General features: G+C 36.6%; 1 protein-coding gene across 2 annotated transcripts in view; it reads right to left on the minus strand.

Annotated features, from left to right (window-relative positions):
- TMEM135 (transmembrane protein 135) overlaps positions 1 to 24,312 on the minus strand; it is a 183,013-nt gene that overhangs the window by 90,640 nt on the left and 68,061 nt on the right. For both annotated transcript variants that reach the window (XM_062578053.1, XM_062578045.1), the window contains exon 5: positions 19,160 to 19,225. In XM_062578053.1, coding sequence (XP_062434037.1) covers positions 19,160 to 19,225 — 66 coding nt within the window. The remainder of the gene's footprint in view (positions 1 to 19,159; positions 19,226 to 24,312) is intronic.

A 24,312-nucleotide genomic window follows, 5' to 3' on the forward strand; every position in this document is an offset into this window, starting at 1 on the left:
AGCATCAGGTGAGGGCAGACCGCGTCTGAGGCTGTCGCGCTGCACAGCTCCCTGCACGCGCGCTCATCCGCGCTGCGGGCTTCTGCGGAGCTGCTGGCTGGCGTTCAAGGGAAGACGCGGCTCGGAAAAGAAACGTCTGTTCAACATGGGTCAGATAGACTCAATGCAATATCTCAACTATTCTGACCAATGCAGTACTCTATTTTGTTCTCCCGTTGTATAAATTTCTTCCCCACTTACCCAGAAAGGATTTTTTTTTTTTTTTAGGACTCTTGCTTTCCTTTGCTCTCCCTGTGACCTCCTGTCACTTTTCCTAAACCAAACTCTGAAGGGGGGGTTATAATGTTCAGAATCCCCAGGAAAAAAAAGCAAAATTGATGATCAGTTTCTTTTCACATTCTTTCAGCAATATCTGAGTAACTAGAAAACAAATAGACATTATTCATCAGATAAGATGAATATAATAGAGGCATGAGTAGGCTAATAACAGCATAGCCCTTGTAATGTATACAATATTAAAGGTGACAGTAGCAGAAGGTTGATGGAGAGGCAGAAAAGGAGTACAATTTTCTGGCAACTAGAGAAGAGGGTGGTTTTGCCTGGGTTTGGTCTTTATGTAATTTCACAACTCCTTAGACTGAGACTGATACAAAAGATGAATTTCCTGAAACAAAAGGGAAAAAAGAAATAAAGATGATGAAGCTACCATAGAAAATTTCAGCCTGTTGAGTTAGTTTAGGTTAAGAAAAAAATGCAAGGAATCAAGAAAAACACTGGAAGAGGGAGAACATTTTAGTTTATTTTTTAAAAACACATGTTAGATGGGAAGTTACAGGACAACATAAAGGGGAAATATTGCACTGAGTAGAACTGATTTAAATCCTCTAAACTGTTGCCAGTATAACCACAAAGGAATTGAAAGAAGACCCATTAGATCCAAAGAAAATGTCTGAATGGCTTATATGCAGTAAAGTAAAATATAAGTTATCTGATGAAGACTAATTCACTTATGTGACTTAGTATGACTTACAGACAATGAAACTAAATTGCAAGAACAGTTTTACCACTGTTCCACCACCAAAGGAGCTAGGAATAATTAAACCTGTCAAGACAGGGAAGAGGAATAAATTAGTACACCCATTAAAAGGCCTTTCCGACCCTAATTACAAGCTGCCTTGCTTTTGTGAAAAATAACATATGTTGGGGGTTTTGTTTGTGTTGCTTTTGTTATTTTAAAGAGGTTTAGTTAAAAATGCAAAAAGTTTAAACTAAAGCAAAGGTCCTTAACTTGGTATAGCCATGTACAGATATTATAACATCAAAAGTAACTCTCAGATTGCTTCCAGAGCTTCTAGCAGCACTGAAGAACTTTTTGAAGAACAAATACTTCATTACTAGGGCAATTAAATGCTTATTTAAAACTGGTAATACTGTGGCATGTCACAAGCAAGAAACATATGCAAAAATACTGTTTTGGGAGAAATCACAGAACATTATTAAAATTTCATTTCTTAAAATCCAAACTAACAACACAGACACACTCTAAGAAAACAGAAAAGGGGCATAAAACTAGTAGATTTAATATTAAAAGCTTTAATGAAACTTACTCTAGGGATCTTCTGCTTTTAAGCATAAATAAATCCAAGTTACAAAATAGCCAAGATTAAGCAAATAAAAAAAGCATTTCCTCCGAAATATTTTAGAATTTAATTCTACTCTGTAATGTTTTGAAAATGGTTTTTCAAATGGACAATTCTGAGATAAAAGTTAAAAGCTTTTCAAAAGCAATCTGGACGCGACCCTGTGCAACGTGCTGTAGGTGACTCTGCTGGAGGTGGGGGTTGGACTGAATGATCTCCAGAGGTTCCTTCCAACCTCAACTGTGTCACCTTGCCAATTCTATAGAAAAAGAAACAGTGCAGGAGTACACAAAATATTTAGATCTTTTCTGTACCTCATACAGATGGCACTGTTTTTATCTGCTTGTTAGGTCACCTGGGCAGAAACCACTTTAGAATAGTGGAAAATATTACAAATCGGGTCTTATCTTCAAAGGTAGTTGTGGTGGAGGAAGCCAAAGGAATTTCATATCACTGAGATATCAGCACAAAATTTAATTATGGAGTGATTTACCACAGTATTTTGATACTACAATCTAAACTTAGAATGTACAAATAGGTCAAAGAAAAAAATCATTTTACTCTGGTTCGTTAGTATATATTCAAAAATTTAATATGTATATTTTCAAATGCTTAATATAATGCTAGATAAGAATGTCAGAGAAAACACAATTCATATTATTTTTTCTTACAAGATCTTGAATAAAATTCCTTAAGATATCCTGAGGACATTAATACAGACAAATCAGAACATTCATCTATACTGAGAAAATGACTGAATTAGCTATTCCAGCAAGAACTGCAGCTTTGTCCACTTTTAGCTTCTACATAGGATCCCTACTTAAGGAAAGACCGTGTTAAGCACTGTGGGACTGGAGACACCATAATAGCAAATGTCACAAAAAAAGTGCTATAACTTACATAGCAGACCCTCCTTCCCACCATCTTTTCCTTGTATCAGTTTGGTGGTTAGATCAGTCCAAAGACCCCCCCTCCTGTAGGCTGTCCCAGTGCTCTTGCACCATACCTCTCTGCCCATAGCTCTCACTCTTGCTGATGCTGGTGCTACAAAAGCACCAATCTGGTGGGCTGTTTGCATTCATTATAAGGAGAGACATGATCCTGAGAGAACTTTTTTAAAAACAAGTTGAAATACTGAAGAGTAAAAAGGGGGACAAGACCAAAAGATGCCAGGTCCTTGCAGTGACTGAGCAACTGTGAGCCAGCGATGGAGATTTCATGACTGCAAGACTCTGCCTGGCCACCCACAGAGGCACAGCAGGGTTTCTCCCTGCTAAGGGGTACGCGCACAGGTCTGAGCACCACGCTTGAAACTACGAAAAACACTCAAACGCCAAACTTAACGCGGCTAATGTTAAGGGCCATCATGAAAACGAGGACAGTAATGCAGCATCCCTGGAGTGACAAGTGCCGAGTACGGTGTGAACAGAGTGAGCACTCTGGGTAAGATGGTATCAATACTTATTAAAAATATACCAAAGCAAGGATTACTCCAAGTGCTATGTAGCATGCATATGGCTAGTCACAGGGCTCAGCCCCACCAAGAAGATCTATATCCACTCCAAATCCACTCCATCATCACTCTGAAGACAGCAAAGCTGAGAGCTTTAGCCTCTGTACTGCACTACTGTATGGTCATATCTAGTTATGAAACCTTATTTCTCATGGCATACTTGGCAAACTGAAACAGAATGATTTGATACTTGACCAATTCAGAATCATTTCATCCATAAAATTCTCCATAAATATCAAATGCAAACTGCTCTCCCTGCTTCATACACATGCACAGGGTTTGAGAAGTTAAACAGCTGTCATTTTTCATTCCAGAACTGCTTTACCACTACCAACATCATCATTTCAAATTATGTTTTTCTTTTGTGCAAAAACGCTTTGGTAAGTGACTGAAGGAGGAATTTTTTTTCGGTCATTTGTCACTATGTCCACAATCAAGCATCAATTTAATAGCCGTTTTAGTCAAATCTCATAATGAAATTTTAAAGTAAGTTAGCAAATCCTATACCAAGACATTTATTAATTAGGATATTTTAAGATAAATGACCTTTTTTTGCTACTTTAACAGATTGGCTCACATATTAACCATTTGTGCAAACGTTAGCACAGCACTAACAACTGGTAATTTGTAGTTCCAAACCGTTAATCAGAAATCAGATTGAAGTTCCACCAAGCTGATGAATTTACTGTAACAGAGAATTTGTGTATTTTGTGTACCAAATTCCATTAATCATTTTGGTGATATTTCCCGTATCACCTTCACATATTAAAATAATCAAAATACTCGGTGAATCTCACTGCTAAATACTATTTCTAAAAACTGCATATACTCAGAGCAAAATAAATTACATAGGTAGATTAAGTTATTGGCATGTAGAAGAAATAAGAAAAAGATAAAACATAAGACAGTTCCACAATGCAGCTAACTGTCGGAAAGACATGTTTGCAATATAGTTATTTAAATCTCTCTTACTCAAATCATTTCTTGCTAAGCACTGCCCGTACTAGGCCATACTGCTTATCAGCCATCACTTCTAAATGGCTCTTTTCTATTTGAGCTGAAACAAGCGAATGAACTGCAAAACCCTAAATGAATATGAAGAACATGCAAACCTATATTAATCAGTCTCTCTCATTTACATTCCATCCCTACCACTCAAATAAAAAATAAATGAAGGACACTTTCTTCAGTTCTGATAAATGGTTCCAGGGTCAGATCTGATTAAAGAAAAGTTGCAATAGGAACGCTCTGAGTTTCAGAAACTTGAAAGAATTCTTTTTTTTTTTAATATAGATTTTATTAAACATATGTACGGACTTCCAAATTTCTGGAATTCCAAGCACTTTTCTCATTATGTTCCAAACCTTCTGGAAAATTGGACCCACTGAAATTCTCTTGCACATCAGCTTTGTGAACTAAATGAACCAAGTTCAAGGGCACACAGATAACACATGGGAAATTTTCATTATCTAAGTTTTTCTCCCGAATTTATACAAAGTCCAAGGAGCTATAACAAATTTACTTCACAGGAGAGGAATACATTGTGTATGCAATACTGTTACTGAAAAGTCGTATTTCCACATCTGCCTCCATCCACTTCCATTGTGCAAAGACTAAATGACACAGCTGAGATGGAGTAAATTCAGTAAAGTAAATTAAAAATGACTGTTAAACTCCTCTTACAAACACAGTAATGGAGAATTGAAACCCAACACATGTACGGGAGTTAAAGTATTTGTCTTAAAAAATTAAAAAATCAGACAGAAGCTTTGTAAATAAACCAGTTCATCTCCACTGATCTTACAAAAACTTAGATCACGTACGAAAGGAGAGAGCAATGCTGTCAGCATTATCTCAGTAAACAGCAGACACAGCACCAGGCTTTTCTTCTAAGGAATGAAGCTCAGTTTCCAAGTTTCAATGATATTTGGGAGGTAGGTAAAGTGACAGGATTTATTTAACATCCCAACAATACTATTTGTCACAAAATTTGTAGGACAGCATTTATGGTCTGGTCTGAGCACTACCTTATTATTGGATGATTTGGAAGACTGGAGATGGTTAAGTCACTGGAAGCCAAGTCCACTAGAACGGAAAATTGCACGAGACCTCTTGTGTTACCAAGCCCAGAGCTCCTTCACTGCGTGTAACCCCGTTATGTTAGGAAGAGAATTAAATATAGTTGTTGTATAACCTACTTGAAAAACAATCAGTGCCATTTTGCCCATACAGCTGAACAGTTAAGAACAGAAATTTAATATCCACTTTTACATGCATGACTGTGTCAGTCGCTCTTTTATCCACATCTCACATGGGGATGTTGATACTACACTTTTCAACCCTTTTTTCAGATTTATTTAGGTAGTTAACTGTTTGGAGCAGGAATCATCCCTTATTAAGGTCATGTGGCTCTTGACACAAGTTGTTGGTGCCTCTAATTCAGTTTGCTGAGTACATGTGTCTTTAATTACATAGTCACATAGTGGGTTTGTTTGTTTTTTTTTTTTTTTTTTTTTTTTTTTTTTGCAAAAGACCTCGGCCTTGTTCAGGAAAAGAGGTGAATCAAGACCACAAAGCAAAGAAACTTATTTGAGGGACTACAGCCCCACTTGTTTCTGAAATTTCAGCCTGAGCAATTCAAAGCTGGTACAAGCATGTAAAAAGAGTCCTATAAAGGGACAGACTAAACAACTCTAGTTGACTGGTGGTCACACAAGTCAATCTATAAAACCGATTACTGAAAGATATATTTATGCACCTAAACATGAAGCCTCAGCGTAATTTTTTAAATAGCTGTTTACTACAAAGATATCAAACATTTGTCTTTTCATTTTAATGAGAAATACTGTAAATATACCATTTTCATTTCTAGGAATGGTAAATATTTGCCTAAAGATAGCGGTCATTCCAAGTCCTTCAAAGCTACAGTTAAAACACAACAAAACAAAAACAAACAAAAAGCCCATGTACTGAAATACATGCTTAAATTATTTTCTATCAAGCAAAAAGTTTAATTCACCCTGTAGTTAAATACTGTTGAAATCAAGGGGAAAGATGCACATACTTAAATTCACTCCCTACTGAGTAAAGCACTAGAGCATGTGCTAAATGTGCCTTTGGGAATTAGAGTCTTATGCTGCATGCACTTCCAAATATTCAGGAACATGCTTAATTTTGTTACCAAGAATATTTCCATAGACAAAATGTCTGTAACTGTGAGTAAGAACAAGATTTTGAGTACAACTGAGAAGACTATTATATTCAACAAGTTGCAACTGCAATATTACTTCTCTTTGTAAATGAAAATTCCCAGAGAGGTGAATAAGAGGTTTATCTATATATAGAGATAAGAGTAAGGGAGTCAAAATCTTTCAAGGGGAAAACACACAGTAAAAGTAAAGCAAATCACCATCACAGCAGGCAAACAGAAAAGTTCATTCTCTTTGGTATGCCTCAACTTCTACATTTCCTCCTGAAATCAGTGTATCGCAACTGGGTATATAAATCAATAACAATACAGTATTTATATTTTTAATTCTGCATAATTAATGAATAGCTTTACTGCAATCAAAACCACCATATAGGAAAATACAAGCCAATTGATGCCATATGTCCTCCTGAACTGTTTTTCCAGATGTATTCCTTGGAGTCACAAAATTGAAGTTCCTGTTTCCTTTAAATAACACATTCCTAAAAACTCAAATGAAGCAATTTTATTCCAAGTACAAACTAGTTTGTTCATATGAATAAAATGATTTCTTTTTATTTCAGTTCCTTTATCTTTTCTCCTATAACCTGAGTAGAAAAATTATTTAACTGTAACATATTAAATGTGAAGAAGCACAAATACATCAAGCTTTAGGATTTAGCTTGAGATTTCTACAGCCAGAGTGGTGACCTTAGGCTTACACAGACATTTGAGAATTAATTTTTAAATTTTACTCTTCGTTTGCACGGAACTTCACCTATACAGCAAAATACTTTAACTATCACTTGCTTTTAAGATGCTGCAAAGTTTTCTTATCTTTCCCTTTGCCCTTAGTCATGAAACGAGAAAGAAAATACAGAATGTACTTTGTGTGTGTGTGTGTGTGTGTGTGTGTTTTGGGGGGAATAGTTGCTTAATTGAAGGTTAACACTGCTAAGTACTGCTAGGAGAGAATCAGAAATGGGGAAGGGAGTTTCAGCAATAGCTTTCCCACATTGCCCTGCCAACAACCTCAACCTCATTGAGGCATTTTCTCTAAGGGCTAGAAGTAATTAAGTTTCATTGCTAAATCAGTCTTGAGCTTGTCTTGAGCAGAAAAATCACTTATGCTTAATTGCATGTGGTGATGTGGTGAGCAATCTATTAGGCAGACTGCAGTTACCAGTTCATTTTTTGCAGCTCCATAGGGTACTTAAAAATGAAAGGTCATTATTTAACTCAGGCAGTCACTTGTATAACACACATTTCCTACAGAAAACCGTGCCACTTCAAGTAATGCTCATTACTTGAGTTTATTGCTACAAAATTACACTAACTACTATTTTAAGAGATGTTTAGATTAGGACATGTTTCTGAAACTTAGAAACTACTAAATGAAAACTGCCCATCATTTTTAATACATACCAAAGCACGTAGATGCGTAATTACAGCCGCCCATGCCTGCATGCACGCATCCAGAGGAACGTTCTCCATGAGCCGAAGAGACCGCGTACATTGTTTGCTAATCAGGACCACGTATTTTTCACCTGATTCCATCCACAAAGAATTAGTTTCCATAAAATTGTAACTGACAGGAACAGATTGGTTTCATGGCTCAGAGTGGGAGAATTGTTCCACCCGTTTATCCATGCTAATATTCCGGCTGCTGGCAGCCCAGATCTTCAGCTATCGTTGCTATCTCACACTCTTAAGATATTAGTCAAGAGAAACAACTCGGGTTTATATGAGAAGAGGAGACAGTGATTTAATACTGTAGAAGTACTACAATAAACCAGTACGTGCAGTTACCACAGACCTTCACCAATGCAAAGCTCAACGAGCCGCAGCCGCTGGCTTTCGACGCACCCACGATGCCCACGCTCGAGCACAGGACAACGGCATCTGCCTTCTCCTGACAAACTGTTTGCTCTCCATTTGGAGAGATATTCAAGCATCTGAGGCTACGCTGCTCTGCTATATAAGCTATACGTTGGCATAGGGTTGGCCTCTCAGAATCCACTCATACAAGCTTTTCCTTTAGAAGAAAAGAATAAGACCAAAACTTTTAAGGATGAACTGAGGTTTTTTTGTTTGTTTGTCTGTTTATCAGTGGGGTGCGGTACCACACGTGTGGTGTCCACAGAAGTCACAGTTGTTCTCACCAGCCGTCCAAGGAGGAACATGTTCTGCCATATGATGGAGCCCCTACAAAGCCTCCTCCTTCCATCAACAGCAGGATTACATCTTGTTTTAGGTATCAGTTCCCAATTGTAGTAGTCAAACTCCCAGCAAACTTGAGAAAGAAAACAGCATTTTCCCAGCCCCCCCCCTTTTTTTAAGATTCTATATTATTCTATAGCCTTTATTAATTGCAACTGCTTGCCCTAGGTTCTATATTCTGATTTTTATATAGCTTAAAAGACATTCATATAAGAACATTTAAATCTTAAATTCTGTATAGTATTAATTAAATATTATACAGGATAAAAGTGTCATCATTCTAGTTTTACCTATATAGAATAATATATAGTAAAGTTTGGAAATTCAGATCTTTATACTCAAACAATATGCTACATACTCCTTGTTACTATTTATTCTAGTCAATCTGTTCAAACCTCTCCTGGTCTTACTTTTCCCCAATTTCACTTTTCATCACTTTGCCAATTACAACCTAAAGTTATTCTTTAATATGGAAATACAAGCTATTTTGCATTGTTTTCCCCCCGACTTTGACCACACAGGAAACTGAAAGGGCTTGCTTGTTCACTGCAGTACATTCGCCCTCTGCTTGGACAGCTGAAGAACAGCATTTCAGTTTGCATTTAAATTTATGCAACCTATTTTTATATAGGTTGTAATTAAAAATATTACAAAAAAGAACACTAAGTTTTTTTGTTTGGGTGTGATCCATGATACTTTAAGATTTTTATGTATGGATAAGATCATAAAATAACTTGAACTGGGAGAACAAAAAGAATAAAACAATTAAAAAATACGTAACTGGACATGAAGTGGTACAGTGATTTCCTTTCCCCCTCCCTTCCCCCAGTCACTTGACCAGAGGAAAAAGCCTTTGATGCAAAGTACAAAATTGTTCTTGGCTCCTCAATCATTCCAATCTATCTCGGTATTTGTTTCTTGTCAAACTGATTTGTCCCATCAACTGGACTTTGAAGAAGGGTCATGAGCCACCCCCTAGACCTGCCATAGAAGTGGAAGGAGGTTATTTAAATAATTTAATTAAATAATAAATCTAAAGAGCAAGCAGGAAACGTCAAATTAATCCTTTTTAATAGATTTTTTGCATTTGCACTATCTTCCTGAAAGAAAATTAATTTTCGTCCGCTGGTAACCACTGAATACAAATAACATTTACACTGAAGTTAAAGCATCTCTTCCTCAAAGGGAATAGTGTAAGCAGTGGATAAGTTGATATACTTGTATCTTTATTGCAATATACTAGAAAAAACGGCAAACAGTGCATTCATACATTTGCCAGACTATTTCTCCAACATCTTAAGTGACTCGCACAGAAACTGAAGGTCAATTGATGTGTACGCTTAATTACACCATTTGCACGTCTTTAGCGTTCTTAAGCATATACAGGAACGTGAACATGTTCTGAGCTTTATCAGTTTAAATAACTTTTTACAGTTTTTCCAATTCCTTCTGCTTTATGAATGTATTAACATAACATTAGCATCAACAGTGAAGTGAGAAAGAAGCATAAATCTAGTACCGATCGTGGTAATACCTATTGTGTCTTTCCCAACGTATAGAAGCAGAGCTCTCTCCCTACAGATTATCTCTGCTCTAACAGAAGAATGGAGTTGCCAGACCCTGTCTTTGGAGGTTTGAAGTATAAAACAAGATGACAGTTTTGTTCCAAGGCCACGACATATGAGACCACAATTTGAATATTTATAAAACAAATGCTGTCACATTATGGAGAAGTCTATATTTGAAGAGACAATCACTAATTACATCTTTTTCATGAAAAAGGAATTAAGAAAAATAATTATCTTAACAAAACAAACTGTCTCATATACTTCCCAGTACTCTATTTTTTGATCAACAGAAGTCACGTTAAACAAAAACTGGACTGAGAAGTAACTATATTTTCTTAAATTGAATTATGTTTTGTGGTTACAATTTTCTATTGTCTGTATTTGCCATGTGGTTTTGCTGATGGAAAAGAAATCTGGAATATACAGGCAATATAGTAGAAAATTTTTAAAAAGAGATAAATCTTTAAAATATAAATAAATGCCTCCTGGTTTAGCTGCTTCCTAGAAACTTCTTGGTGGGAGATACACAACAAATATTCCTGAGTATAATCCAATTTTCATTTCAGTTTTGGATTTCACCTCACAAATAAGAAGGAAAATATGAAAATAAATACATTTTATCAGTCTGCATTGAAAAGTATCTGCCATGTCATGATAAGCATTATTTTTGCATGTCTGACATTTAGGTCCTAAAGAGCACAAAATGGGAAAAAAAAAAAAAAAAAAAAAAAGGATTGTAGTATTGATTCACTAAAAGGAAAGTACAAAGGATCAGTCTGCCAGATGACTTCCAAGGCAAAAAAAAAAAAAAAAAAAACAAAAAAACAAAAAAAAAAAAAACATATTAGAGACATAAAAGTTCTCTAAATATTCAAACTTGACTGTCATCTTCCTCTAGTTTAATTCCCCATATTATAGAATATGTGGCAACTATCCTATTTTTATCCAATTTTACCTTTAGTTCATACCACGTGATTCATACAATGTATTCATTTTCCACACGTTCTTCATCTATGAATTCTGCTGCTCTGTTTTAAAATTATTTGGAAAATTAGAAAATGTACAATGCTCATCACGATTTTTTGGGCAGTAAGATAAAAAATAAATTCAGGTTAAATGCAGAACACACGCTTAGGTAAAACGGGCAGAAAGGTTCTTAACATCCAACTGTGGTTTCAATGCAAATTTACTCTCCTCTTCATGATTAAAAATGAGCTCTGGATATTGGATAATCCAAGACGTTCTGATACCAGAGGTTAAAAGATCTGGTAACGCTGACAAACATCAACTCCACACAGGCGGATACGTTGTGAAAGCAACCCAGCCTGGAAGCCAAGGTGGTCACTCCCCGCCCGCGGGGTCTGCGGCACTCTCTTTCCCTCCGCAGACCAGGCTAGACCAAGCTTCTCGTTTTCAGCCGAGTTCTCGGCAGCATCTGCTTCGAACCGACTTCCCGGTACTGCGAAGGGATGCTCGTCTTCAGCAATTAAACTCCTTTGAACTGTTGCTTGTTGTGACCTGTCAGAAGGATTTTCCAGATAACAATACTATTTTTAAATAGTTCTGACACATATTCCAAACCTAAACCTTAAGGAGGGATACGATAAAACACTTCTATTCTTATGTATATGTTTTATCCATTTGCTGCCCCTTTTACAAGGAGTTATAAAAGACAAGCTCAATACCACTTCCAAAAAAGGCTTCTCTAAACGTGAAGAGGAACTCTCCCTGTGAACGTATAGCTATGTATGCCCCTAATTCAAAAGCAGTTTTTACTGACGTTTCAGAATACCAATCTAGGATATTTTTTTCCAAATAAATTTCGTTTTTAAAAAATAAATAAATAAAAATTAAGGTACAGTCTATTCTCTCCTAGACAGTGAAAAGGTGACATTCTTTTAGAGGAAAAGTGACTCAGATCTGCCTGGAGGTAATTCTTTCCTTATCCTTTTACAAAGTAATATACTTCAAAAATAAATAAGGAAAATATAAGAGAAACAAACACTGAAACATCCTGGCACTTCAGATCTTATACCCACATACTCAGAAAATATGGTTTTGTTTCATTAAATTAAACTGACATTGTTTTGCAACATACTAAATTAAAAAAATACACATTTTTTCTGTGCACTAACCACCCTCAGCCAGGAGGGGAAAAAAAACACAGGCAAAGATCCAAGGGAACAGGATAAGATCCAAGGAACTGACAATCCTATTTTGAAGCAGAAATGTCCATGAATGTTATGACATGGCTTTTTAAAAAATTTAAGCTTCACTGTACTAAACGAAATTTCTTATATATATGTCAAATATAGTTTGATAGGAAACATTACAATTTAAGTGAAAATAAAGGAGACTCATTTTAATGAACGACATTTCTAAAAAGAAAAGCAAATGTAGTTAAACACAACACTTAGAAAGTAGGGTACGTTCAGGATTATAACTACAGTGTCTCTAAATGCTGTAAGACTTCTGTAAATCTGAGAAAACATCTTTTCTCACATATTACCATGACAGTAACAAAGTATTTGAGACAAAAGGATGGAAAGCAGAGATGTCAGGCTGGTCTGCGAGAGCAGAACTTTTGAACCCCTGATAATAATGACATCTTTGTGGTAGGAAAGCAAGAGGGTTAGGAGATCAGATGTCTAGTACCACGTTGCCCTCTCGTTTCTAATGTGCCTGTAAGTGATTAGGCCTGGTATGCCCTTGGGCTGAAATCACAGGAAACACAGTGTGCCCAAAACAATTTTATTTAAATGAAAAATGATCCTAAATGAGTCACAATACTGTTCACAATCTATGATGTTATTGTTTACGAAGTATTCCTGCTTTTCACGTCTTGACACACACACACCTCTCAAGATAGAGAGAAATACAACCAAAACATCACTGAGACAAAACTCAAGACCGAAAAATCAAGTGTAGAATTCAGTAATGTCTATAATAAATCCTTTCATGCAGAAAAGAGATCATTTAAAGGAACACTGTTTATCATGTCATCTTTATGGTTCTAAAAATCTCTTTCAAGTTGCTCTAATGACAAGTGATTAAGTCAGAAGTAGTCATTTCTCATGAAAAAAAAATGTTCCTGCTGTTAATAAAAAAGACTGTTCCTCACATAACTTAATTATGTAGTTGAAATTTCCAGGATTCTCTTCCCAGTTCTGCTGGGACACATGGGGACAGGGAAAGAAGAAAGAGGGCAGGGAGCCCTGAGCAAGCAATGGCACTTCAACGTTCTCCCCTGCTTTCCCAGGAGGAAGTTCTACCTTAAAACCAACACAAAATGCAACTTTACAATGAAAAAGAACCTACATGTATGTACGCGCATATCTACAGATTAAAGACAGAACTGTTTGAGAAACATAACTTCAGTGATTTAAAAATGGACATTGTAAGTTAGGACAACCCACAAATGCAAAAAAAAATGAATGTTTTACAATGTCTTCAGCTTTTTATAACATTTAAAAAATTTATTATTACCTTAATAGCATTATTCTAAAATATATGTACTTCCTCTCACATACCAAAGCTGCTTCTGGTTTTGATTTCTAAATAAAGAACACTATTCAGCAACGGTTGTCAAATAAACATTGTATCGCAAAAATATACGGACTACTCATTTAGAAATAATTGCATTACTGTTAAAAAGGTCCTTCATACAAAGACCAAAACAAACTGATGTTATCTTAAAAATCATTCCAGTGATTTCTTTTTAAATCTGCAGCACAGGGGACCTGCAGCACTTGTACCATGCCTGCTATGTCAACTTACATCCATCATGGCTGCAAACAGTAAAGTAGAAGATAAAATCCATGGAACTAATAGTAAAATTATTGCATAAAGAAGTCTTTCATATTGCTGTTTACAATGTTATATGTATGTTTACAAATATAACATAAATTCCATTCTAAAGATCTTCACTCATCACCTTGATTAACTCTTAACTAAAAATTTAAATCGTAAGTGCTTTGTGGGTATTTCCTACGAACACAAAATCTATGGAAATTCCTGTTTACAGGTTACTATGCTAAATTCACAAAGCTTTGTGCTTCGTATTATTTACTTCACGGAAAACAAGAAAACACACAAAATTAAAAATTTAGTTCCAGAATCGAAGAAATATGTTTTTAAGTGAAAGTAATGTCTTACAATACAGTGTATTTACAGCATGAATATCTATTGTTATTGCAACACTTCATAAAATTATATTTCTTATTTAGCTCTTAGGAAAGGACTTGCGTTCTTAGATCATAAACCCTTTTAGAGTGGAAAGTACGATTATTACTCTATATTTCTATGTATATTTATACTTCAATTTTGGTTGACAGTGGTATTTTTATAGCACAGAATGAGCTCCAGCCTCATTAGCTATGAGGATTGGCACTGGTTTGACAACTGCTCGAAAGCTGCATTGCTGGTATACTTCCAATACAGGAATAGGAATCAGAGTAAGCTGACATATGCTGCTGTTGGTGGCCGTTCACTAATTCATCGGGAAAGAAATGGTTTGGAAGCAGAGAGAGAACACGCCATTCAGCCGCCTCTTGTTTTGTGTTGCTACTTTCATCAGAGCCTTAGAGACCTCTGGATAGTTCTCTCTTCAGGCACCATGGCTTAATCTAGCCACTACTGGGAACTGGACCACTTGGAAACTTGCAGCCAGAGTCTGGAAATGCCTTTTTATGATTTGTTTCCCACATGCACAGCACAGTCAACAACTTCTGTACAACTAGCAAACAAAACACATTCCCTACATTAACGACATTCTCCAATAAGGCTACAAAGACTGGAGATTCAGTTTCTTTCTTTGCCACTTTTCTTCAAAACATCATGTCTCCACTGCTGCAGAAACTGTAAAATGCAGCCCACAAACTCTTCTCTTTCTCTAACATCTCCCTGCAAGTTCTTCTCCTGCAAAACTAAATTTCCCATTACAAGACACTAAACGAAGATTTTGAAAGTTCCATCAGACTGGAAATTCTGCATACACCACAATATTTCAGATGGAAGATCAAAATTCATAGGGTCCTCCTCCTTCATTGGTTCTGAAGTAGCAACGCTTTGTCCTGATAGACATAAAGAACTATATAGACATTAGCCTAGCTTACTCCACCCAGATGTATCAGAATTTTTTGGATCAAAAGAGATAAGACAGGTTGCAAATTCATAAAGATGCTACATCAAATGAGTTAACCCCCACACAATTCAAGGATGACTGTTATCAAAGGTAGTTCTCTGGGAATCTCATCTCTTCCATTATCTCTGTGGTCCACGAGAGCCCACGTATTTCATGTTTTTTCTTCCATAGAGGGTTCCATCCTCTCTATTGTCCTGCTCCTTCTTTGGGCAGGTTGCATGCATTTCTATCTCCCTCCTCTACTGAGATGGCTCACCGAACATCAGTCCTGTAGGCTAGCTGTTGTAATCAGATCCCTTCTGCTTATGCAGTGCCTCCATGCTATGTACAAATCTTATTTGTTGTGACACACTTCCTTGTCTTCAGCAGATCACTATTTTGCTATGCTAGGCGAGTACGCTAGTCACTCTGAATTACAAATTATGGAAAAAATTTCCTTCTATTTGTAGTCAAAGATGATCAAATTACCCCACAGCTATAGTGCTTCTAATAGCCTTTTCATAACCACTGCGTTGGCAATCCTTACTCGCCGTCTGGCAGCCTCCCTGGAGGCGGCTGAGCCCACAGCGGCTGACGTTCTCAGGGACACAGAACCAAGGAGCAGAACCTGTAAGGAAGCACAAAGTGCCCATCCCTAGGCACCAACCTCCCCCTTTCCCATGCCCTCCGGCAGGCAGGCTGAAGTCACTCAGGTTTTACCACAACTCTAACTCTACCACTGTGGCCAGCCCAGCCGCAGCCCAAGAAGAGGGCAGCTCTCACTGTCTGGCAGAGGCTGGAGAAACAGACCGTGGCAGATCTTAGCCTGCTGCATGAGGAGCAAAAGCAGAAAGACAGCTGGAGAAGTGCACTTTGTGGTGTCAAGTGTAGGTGCCACGGACAGATAGCTCTCTGCTATGGCTACTACTCTGTCTCTAAACTTTGTTAAATCAATGAAATGCACCCTAAAACTTCTGTACATAAGTGCAGCCACAAATTTGGTATGATCACATCTGCTCATACAATTCTTGGATCATTTTGGAATGAGCAAGAAGTGCTAACAAGAACAAACAAAATCTACATAGCTCTGCCTTACTTTCCATCCCCCAAAACAAGGCAACTGCAGAAATAGTCAACAGACATGAAAAATAACATATTAGATCCCGAAAATGAATTATACTTCTGGGTTTGATTATTTCCCATGGATGCTATCACAGTTCAAACAAAGCAAAAGCAAGGCAGCTGTTGCAAAAATTCTTCAGGGACCTTTATGTTCTCTATCCTGCAGTTAAATAATTATTAGCACCATGTATCAAAAGTTTGATAATTACTGTAGGCAGCACTCTCAATAGCAAATTTACAAACCATATGTAAAATTCAAACAACCAGTGTAACCAGTTTAATATCTTGAACAATAATAAATGAAAAAAATTAAAATTCCATATGCATGAAGACTTGAGAAGAGGAATCCAAACAAATGAGGAAAAGATGGAAGTAGGAGAAAAACATTTCCCCTAGACATTCAATACCACAAATTATAAATACACCTGGTGATGTCAACTGGATTACTCTAGTCCCTTATGCACTGTTTTGTCTGCACAAAAGAAATGTTTGTCAACTAATCTGTTCATCAGTGATGACAGACTAAAATAATATATGTAATTTCATTTATGTAATTATAATAAGGAAGTATTTCCATTAATTTTTCTTCCTAGGTTTGAATGGTTTTACCCTCTCCTAAATGTTAAATGAGGTTACATTTTAAACAATGTTACGAAAGCCCAACAACATTTCTGCACATTTGGACTGCTGCCTCCTTAGTTTGGAATTTCCAACAGACAAGTTGCTCTGCTTTGATTTTCGCTGCCAAGTTCACACTTCTCAAACAGAACACAGTCAACTCAAACTTCAGTTCATATTCAACTTTTTTCTGGCTCACTTTCTACTTACACACTGTGCAAACACTCAGCAACTTCTTGGAAGAGGGAAAAAAAAACTTATGACTCTTGGTAATTACATGTTTCTTCTGGAAAAATTAATTTCATTTTATTAATGTCATCCCTCATTTTCAGAATGAATAAAATATAATTCCACAATGGAATTTAATGAAAACATCTTCCCTGAGTCATCAAGATAATCTCTCTCCTCCCTGTATATAGTCCCATTAAAGAAAAATAAAGAGAGAAGAAAGAAAAGTGTTTTTATTTCTCCCATTGCCTTGTTATACAAAAATGTTAACCTCATTTACTTACATGCTTTGTCTCTCTTAGCACTAAATTATCTAACTTATCAGTAACAGCATTTATCTTTAAGACTAAAATACCTAGGATACCATGTCATGAGATCCAGCAAGCCAATAAACAGTTCATTATCATCAAATAGGGGAGATGGTCCTTTCACCCAGTTCCTTTTTCCTGATCACAGCTACATCATCTCACTACTTATCTTGCTGTTTTTCTGGTTCTCTCTAGCCTTAAGGCTGTTTAACTTAATAAAACAGAATAGTATCTGAAGAAAAAAGTGAATCGTTTTCTACCATTTCAGCGAACTGAACTGGCTCAACACAAGATGCATCAGATAAATAAATTACAAACATATTGATCACAAAAGGTGATTTTATTCCTCTCATCGCACCAGTATTTTACATTGCATGATACCACTAATAACAGTTTTTAAAAAACATTCAATTTTTCCATAATTCACATGGTTCACCAAGTATCTACAAGGATGGAGATCCTACCTCCTCTCTGGGCAACCTGCTCATTAATACAGAGACCATTAAGTGCCATGGATTGAAAACAGACAGAATTTGAACGAGTTGCATATTTTTCATAATTATCATAACTGGAAACTCTATTAAACTCTGCTGTAGAAAAGAATGAAGGGCAATATACAGGAAGTATAACAAATTCATATCCAGAAAAGTTATACTATGGACAATAGCAGGGTAGGAAATCTCACACTATACACCTCAGATCTGCCAGAAGTGAAATAAAACCTTTAAAAAAACACTACGACATGCTACTTTATTTTAAAGGACAAAAATTAAGGCAATTTCATCAGCATAAGGAACATTTTACAGCATAGCTGAGATTCCAGGTCAAGTGCTCAGTCTAGATTCCAGACTAAATGCTGTGTCTACTATATAAACTTTTCACGAAGGTATCTAAGAATTTTATCCAAATCAGATTGCTGTGAAAAAACGCTAAAGTTTCTATACTAAAACTCCTAGATATTGTAGGTTCCAGCAGTGCCAGTGCCTGGATCAATTCATTTCCATAATGTAGACTTTTACTTGTTTTTGTTTTTTAATGAATCAACCAAAGCATAAATTGCTTCCCCTAATATTGGAGACATTTAATCAGCAGCATTTAGAATAACATTAATGTGACATAAAACAACACAAAAGAAGGAAACAAACATTCGCCATCTGCATGAGCAACATAATATTCAAATTTATTTACACCTTCAAATGCCACATGAAGTTACTGACTTATGGAAGAAACAAGCAGAAAGGGTGAAGGTACCTGTCTGTAGCTACTCAAAACCAAACCTCAGCCTTGTGTGAATTTCTACAGATTTTACAATTTTTAATGCAGAAAATCCAATGGAAAAAGTACTTAGATAAAAGATACTCTTCTAAGTCACTTATATTACAATGTTGAATTACAATGCAGGCAAAGAGAAAAATCAGAGTGCTTTCTGAAGAATATTTAATCTCCATTGGACAGGATTTCACTTCTCTGTTCTCTTATTACAAAGAAAAACCACTATAGCGCAGGTATACACACTATATATAGTACAGCCCTTTTCACTTACCTGAAGACAATAGTCCTCCCAGGAATTTATAGAGTATTATATTACTAAAACTTTGTACTAAATGTGCAAAAAACATATATTTAGCCTTACTTCTCCGTGTCTTAAAGGTGTAATAGCTCCTCTTGAAACTGCCATTCGAAACAATGTTTCTGTGGCCTGCATCAACAAACATACATAAGAATTAGTTATTAAAAAATAAATAAATAAAGACAATACAGCTCATGATTTGTTTTAATTCAACATCGTCTGCTACACGTCAGCTACATTTAGCATCCATTTTACAACTGCATCAGTTCAATGATGTTATTTAGAAAAGCCTGCACGGCTTAGGAAAAGGTTTGCTGCGAGGTGAGATTTTGAGGATTTCGGTCCCTACATCTAAGTGGCATGCTCCCGCGCCACCGCGGCAGTCACAAGCCTTTCCAGGGAGCTCGGAGAAGGGCTCAGCCCCATGCAATGCTCTTCCACAGGTTGTCACCTAAAACCAGGATACTATGGGAAAAAAGGGCTATGTTATATTTTACAAATCACAAAACTCATTTATTCTAAAAATTATTGTTTAATATTATATGTCTAAAGTAACGAACAAGTATCAAAAAGGAAGAGTAAAAGGAAGAGTACAATGAACCTCTTTTCCTTAAAGTACCCGAGTCCCCTTTGACTCTTAATAATTGTGGCATTGCAAAACACAACATTCCTAATGTGCACGAGACAGGGAACACAACTCTGGGGAAATCTTTTACTAGTAAAAGTGAAGTTGCATAGGTTTCTGCGTTAGTTGTTCCATCCTTTAATTGAGCAGGATAAATAATACACTTCTGCAACAAGCACAGGCTGCTGACTCTTACAAAACGACAAAAAAGCACAGGTTCTGCATCACGGATCTTTCTGCTAAGACTCACACAAAGCAATATGACTGAAACGTGCACAAAAGAGTTTCTGTACCTAATCAATATTTCTGTTCATTTCTTAACTTTGGTTTTAAGTATACAGACACCAGATTACAAATTACTTCTTTTTACAAGTTGGTTGCAAAAAGGAGGAAGAAAGTTCACTGGTTACATAAAAACATGGATTGTCACATCAATCAACACACACAGAACCGGACTAGTTAGAACAATTTCCTTGTTCTCATAACAAGTAGCAAAGTGGAAGGAAAAGAAAGGTTTTAATATTGGTTTTGATGAAAAAAATTGTTTCAACAATAAATGATCTATGTTAAAAAGCAATTAGCAGGCTGTCCAAAAAAAAATACTTAGAATATTTGATTGCAATATATAAAACAAGAGGCCCAGTGCTCATATGGTAGTAAGATTTCCTGGGTTCATGCTACACTGCTTCGAGATAGCTCTATCTTAACAAATATAGTATCAAAAGATATCAATTAATTCCCCAGTGTTCCTAACAGCAGATAAAGCAGCTTCTAATGTACAGCGGGTTTCTCCCCCCGTTTCTTTTCTAAATAATTGCCCACAAAAGAAAATTTTATAAAAGAGTTTTTAATTGCCTCAAGCGTCCCACCACCCCCAATTTGTAAATGAGCATGTAAGCGCCCAAAAGCTGGGCTGCAAAATGTATTACTTCATTTACATCACCAACAATGCAGAGCACTTCCAAAGTGGGATTCTCCTCCTTCACCTCTCAAGCCATAAAGGTTTAAGAGAACCTCACACAACCTTTTGTACTTCTCCAAATTGGCTTCTTTCATCAGCTCTTCCCACCAACGTTTTCAAGGATGTTTCAACCGAACTGAGCATTCTTGTTCATACAGCTCAGCTCCTTTTGTTTCTTTTGAAAACCACTGGTGTGTGTGACCCTCTTTTCACATCTACTAGTAAAAGATCCCTCTTAATACACTTGTACTCACGTAGTTAATGCCAGATGTCAAAACCATCCAGCAACAAGGAAAATTCAGAGCAATGACAAAGCCAGCGCCATAGATTTCCTCATCTGAGCACCACCCTTCATGTGCTGAGGACCCCTAAGAAGATTAGCCCTGCAATCACAGCCTCCTACCCAGAGCGCAGGAAATGAGGCCACCTACAGCCATTCATATGCTGACGATGATGAAGCTGGAGCGAGAGCATGCTGTGGAGCTTTTACGCATGCAAAATCCAAAGAAAGCTGAAAGAAGTTGCACCCTCCCAAAGGGCAATAGCTTACTGTTGGTGTAATGGTGAAGGAGGTGGGCACTAGCAAAAAACATTATTTCAGGTTTGTGTCTTCACCTCAAAAATTTATGTTTGTAACAACTACATGCTGAGAATCTAATATAACAATGTTTTGCATGGAAAAATAACAACATGAAAACAAACATTCAGAAAATACTTCAAAAACTTTTAAAAAATTAAAATACATTCCTGATCAGGTTAGGAAAACTTACAATATTTAGTCTGAATTTATCTGTAATACTGCTGTTTCAGACACACTCCCACCCCGTCCTCCAACTTCCAGCTTTCCCCCTTTTGTTCCACAGAGAGAGGCACAAATCACAGTGACTTCGTTTGGAAGAGACCATTGGCGGCAGTCACCTGGTCCTACCCCTGCTCTGTGCAGGGATACTTGGAGTAGGTTGCTCAGAGCTTTGTCTGGCCATGTTCTGAGCACCTCCAAAGATGGAGGTCCCACAGCCTTTCTGGGCAACCTGTTCCAATATTTGACAACCCAGTTTCCGCTTAAATGTCTCGGAAAAAACTGCAATTTACAGATGATTTGCAGTCTTCCTGAAGAAGCACAGCTTAATTTCCCAAATCCTCCATCGGCAGTGGCAATGCTTCATACCAGCTGAATGAAAGACCTTCCTTCCTTCCTTTTGAGGTTTCTAGCTGCGCCAAGACAAGCCACGTTTAAACACCAAAACACAGTGCAGAGAGTCCTACTAAATTCAAGCAGCACGGGGCAAGGAGAAGTTGCATGGGTTGAATACGGAGGAGTAAGAATGAAGGAACAGAAAGGCAGATTTGGACAAGAGCTTGGAGAAGTGAAGGGACTTTGGTGCAAAGCAGCTCCTAAACCCAACAGCTACACTGGAAACTGGAATTCAAAAGGTTTAAAAAAGGTAAAGAAACGTAGGTAGAGAAGGTGTTACAACTCAGGTTGGAAATATCTGTGAAGCAGCCTGAAGATGTTAAACTGAGTGAAGCACAGAACCGTTAAAAAAGAAAAAAAAGAACATATAATTGCACAAAGATAATTGCAGGAAAACCACTTTTTCCAAGCCTGTAGCATTACAGACATATATCTGTAAGTCTATCATGCTTGAGCATTACTCATTGCACAGACTTAAAATTTAAGTATACAAGACAAAACTATCTGTTTGAATTGATAAAGGCAAACACCATCACAGTATTCCATATACAATCAGAAGAAAAGCTAAATGAATGAACCTGCAACATATGCGTCTTTGTTTTTACTTGGAGTAGGTAGTAATGTCAGTGCTTCTAAATCCTTAAGATATCTTCTAAAATTCTTGCATATATTTACATTAGACACTTCCCCTAGAAATCCCAATCTTTTACATACAATTACATTGTTTCCTAAATGAAACATGCATCATAAATTATGGCAATTTCTAAACTCTGAAAATATTCAAATAATCTGATTTTTTTGTTAGAAAGTGTAACTCTGACTACGAAATACAATTGATCAGCTGATGTGAAACATTTATCATCATAGTAGCATAGCTGATTGAAAAGGTAAAACTGGTCATTTAAGAAATAATATAGTTCCAAAGCAGTCAACTAGGAAAACAGGCAATTTTACCTGCCTCTACCTCTGTTAACATTAAATATTTCATTTTAATCAGGTTTTATGAAGCTGTAAAAAGTTAACATTTATTTTCATTCAATTTACTGGGAATTACCTTGAATAAGAAGTATTACAGGTTCAGACAATCACTTTAGGTTCTTTGAATTCACATCTCCGAAGAGAGTTGTATAAGAAAGCAAACCATCAACAGATGGTTTTAGTGATATTAATGTAAAATCAATGTGATGCCAAGCTGATAATTACCAAATCTAAAACAGCGTGCTTGATTTTAACACACGTATGCTGTGTTATATGTGAGGCGAAATGGCAGCACGCTATCTTACCACTCCGTACTGTTCAGCAAATTCTTATGTATGTCATCTGTAGACAGAGGTGACCAACCAATTTGCTGCCTCTCACAAAAAGCAGTTATTTCTGTCCAAATTTCTTGCAAGAGAATAAGAAAGAAGGAGAAACCACTTGTATGAACCAGATCACTTTAGACACATAGGTTAAACAGTAAATGCCTACCATCAAAACTGAAGTGGAAAGTAACTGTGTGTTATTGATGGAAATTGTAGGAAAAACAACTAAAAAATCAGTACTTCAGGTTCCAGATGTTTCAAATTTTCTAGGCACATACAAAAATAAAATGGTCTTGTAATACTTCATTGAAAATAGTTACCAGTTTACCAAAGTTAAAGTTGTAAATAAAAATGATTAAGAGGATTGCTAATGCAAATTTCGCTTAGAAATGCATGCTTTTTCACAACCTGAACACCTTTACAGATACATACTGAAAGGCACTGATTTTTTGAAGTTACTCACAGCAATTGGGAGATTTTAATAAAATGGAAAAGTAGTAGTTTATCATAAGAATTAAAAAGGAGTGAAGAATAACTAATGTTAAGACTTTGACTCCTATTTAGTTTACTTATCATGGATGCAATACCAGGCTAAAAGCTCTGCCATGTAGAGTTTGTGCAGTTCACATATCACTGACATATTCAAGTGTTCCCAATAGTTTAAAATCATCAATAGTGTTTTCCAATGTATTTTTCCATTTGAGTAAATATTGCACATGATCTATTAGTGTTACAGTTCTTTTCAGTAATCCATCGCATAGCTTTTGAAAAGTGTGCGACTACAGAGCTGGCAAGTTTCAGAAGGAACAATGATTAGTTATTTATTTAAAAGGAGTCCCTGAAATCACAAAGTTTTCTAACTTTTGTCCACATTCAGACATATGTAGGAAAAGAAGGTGATCAGGAGTGGCCAGCATGGATTCAACAAGGGGAAATCCTGCTTAACCAATCTGACAGCCTTCTCTGATGGAATGACTGGCTGGGTAAATGAGGGAAGAGCAGTGGATGTTGTGTACCTTCACTTCAGCAAGGCTTTTGACACTGTCTCCCATCACATCCTCCTAGAGAAGCTCAGGAAGTGTGGGTTAGACGAGTGGACAGTGAGGTGCATTGAGAACTGGCTGAAAGGCA

The sequence above is a fragment of the Rhea pennata genome, chromosome 1 (assembly GCF_028389875.1).
Source record: "Rhea pennata isolate bPtePen1 chromosome 1, bPtePen1.pri, whole genome shotgun sequence".
In the NCBI taxonomy this organism is placed as follows: domain Eukaryota; kingdom Metazoa; phylum Chordata; class Aves; order Rheiformes; family Rheidae; genus Rhea; species Rhea pennata.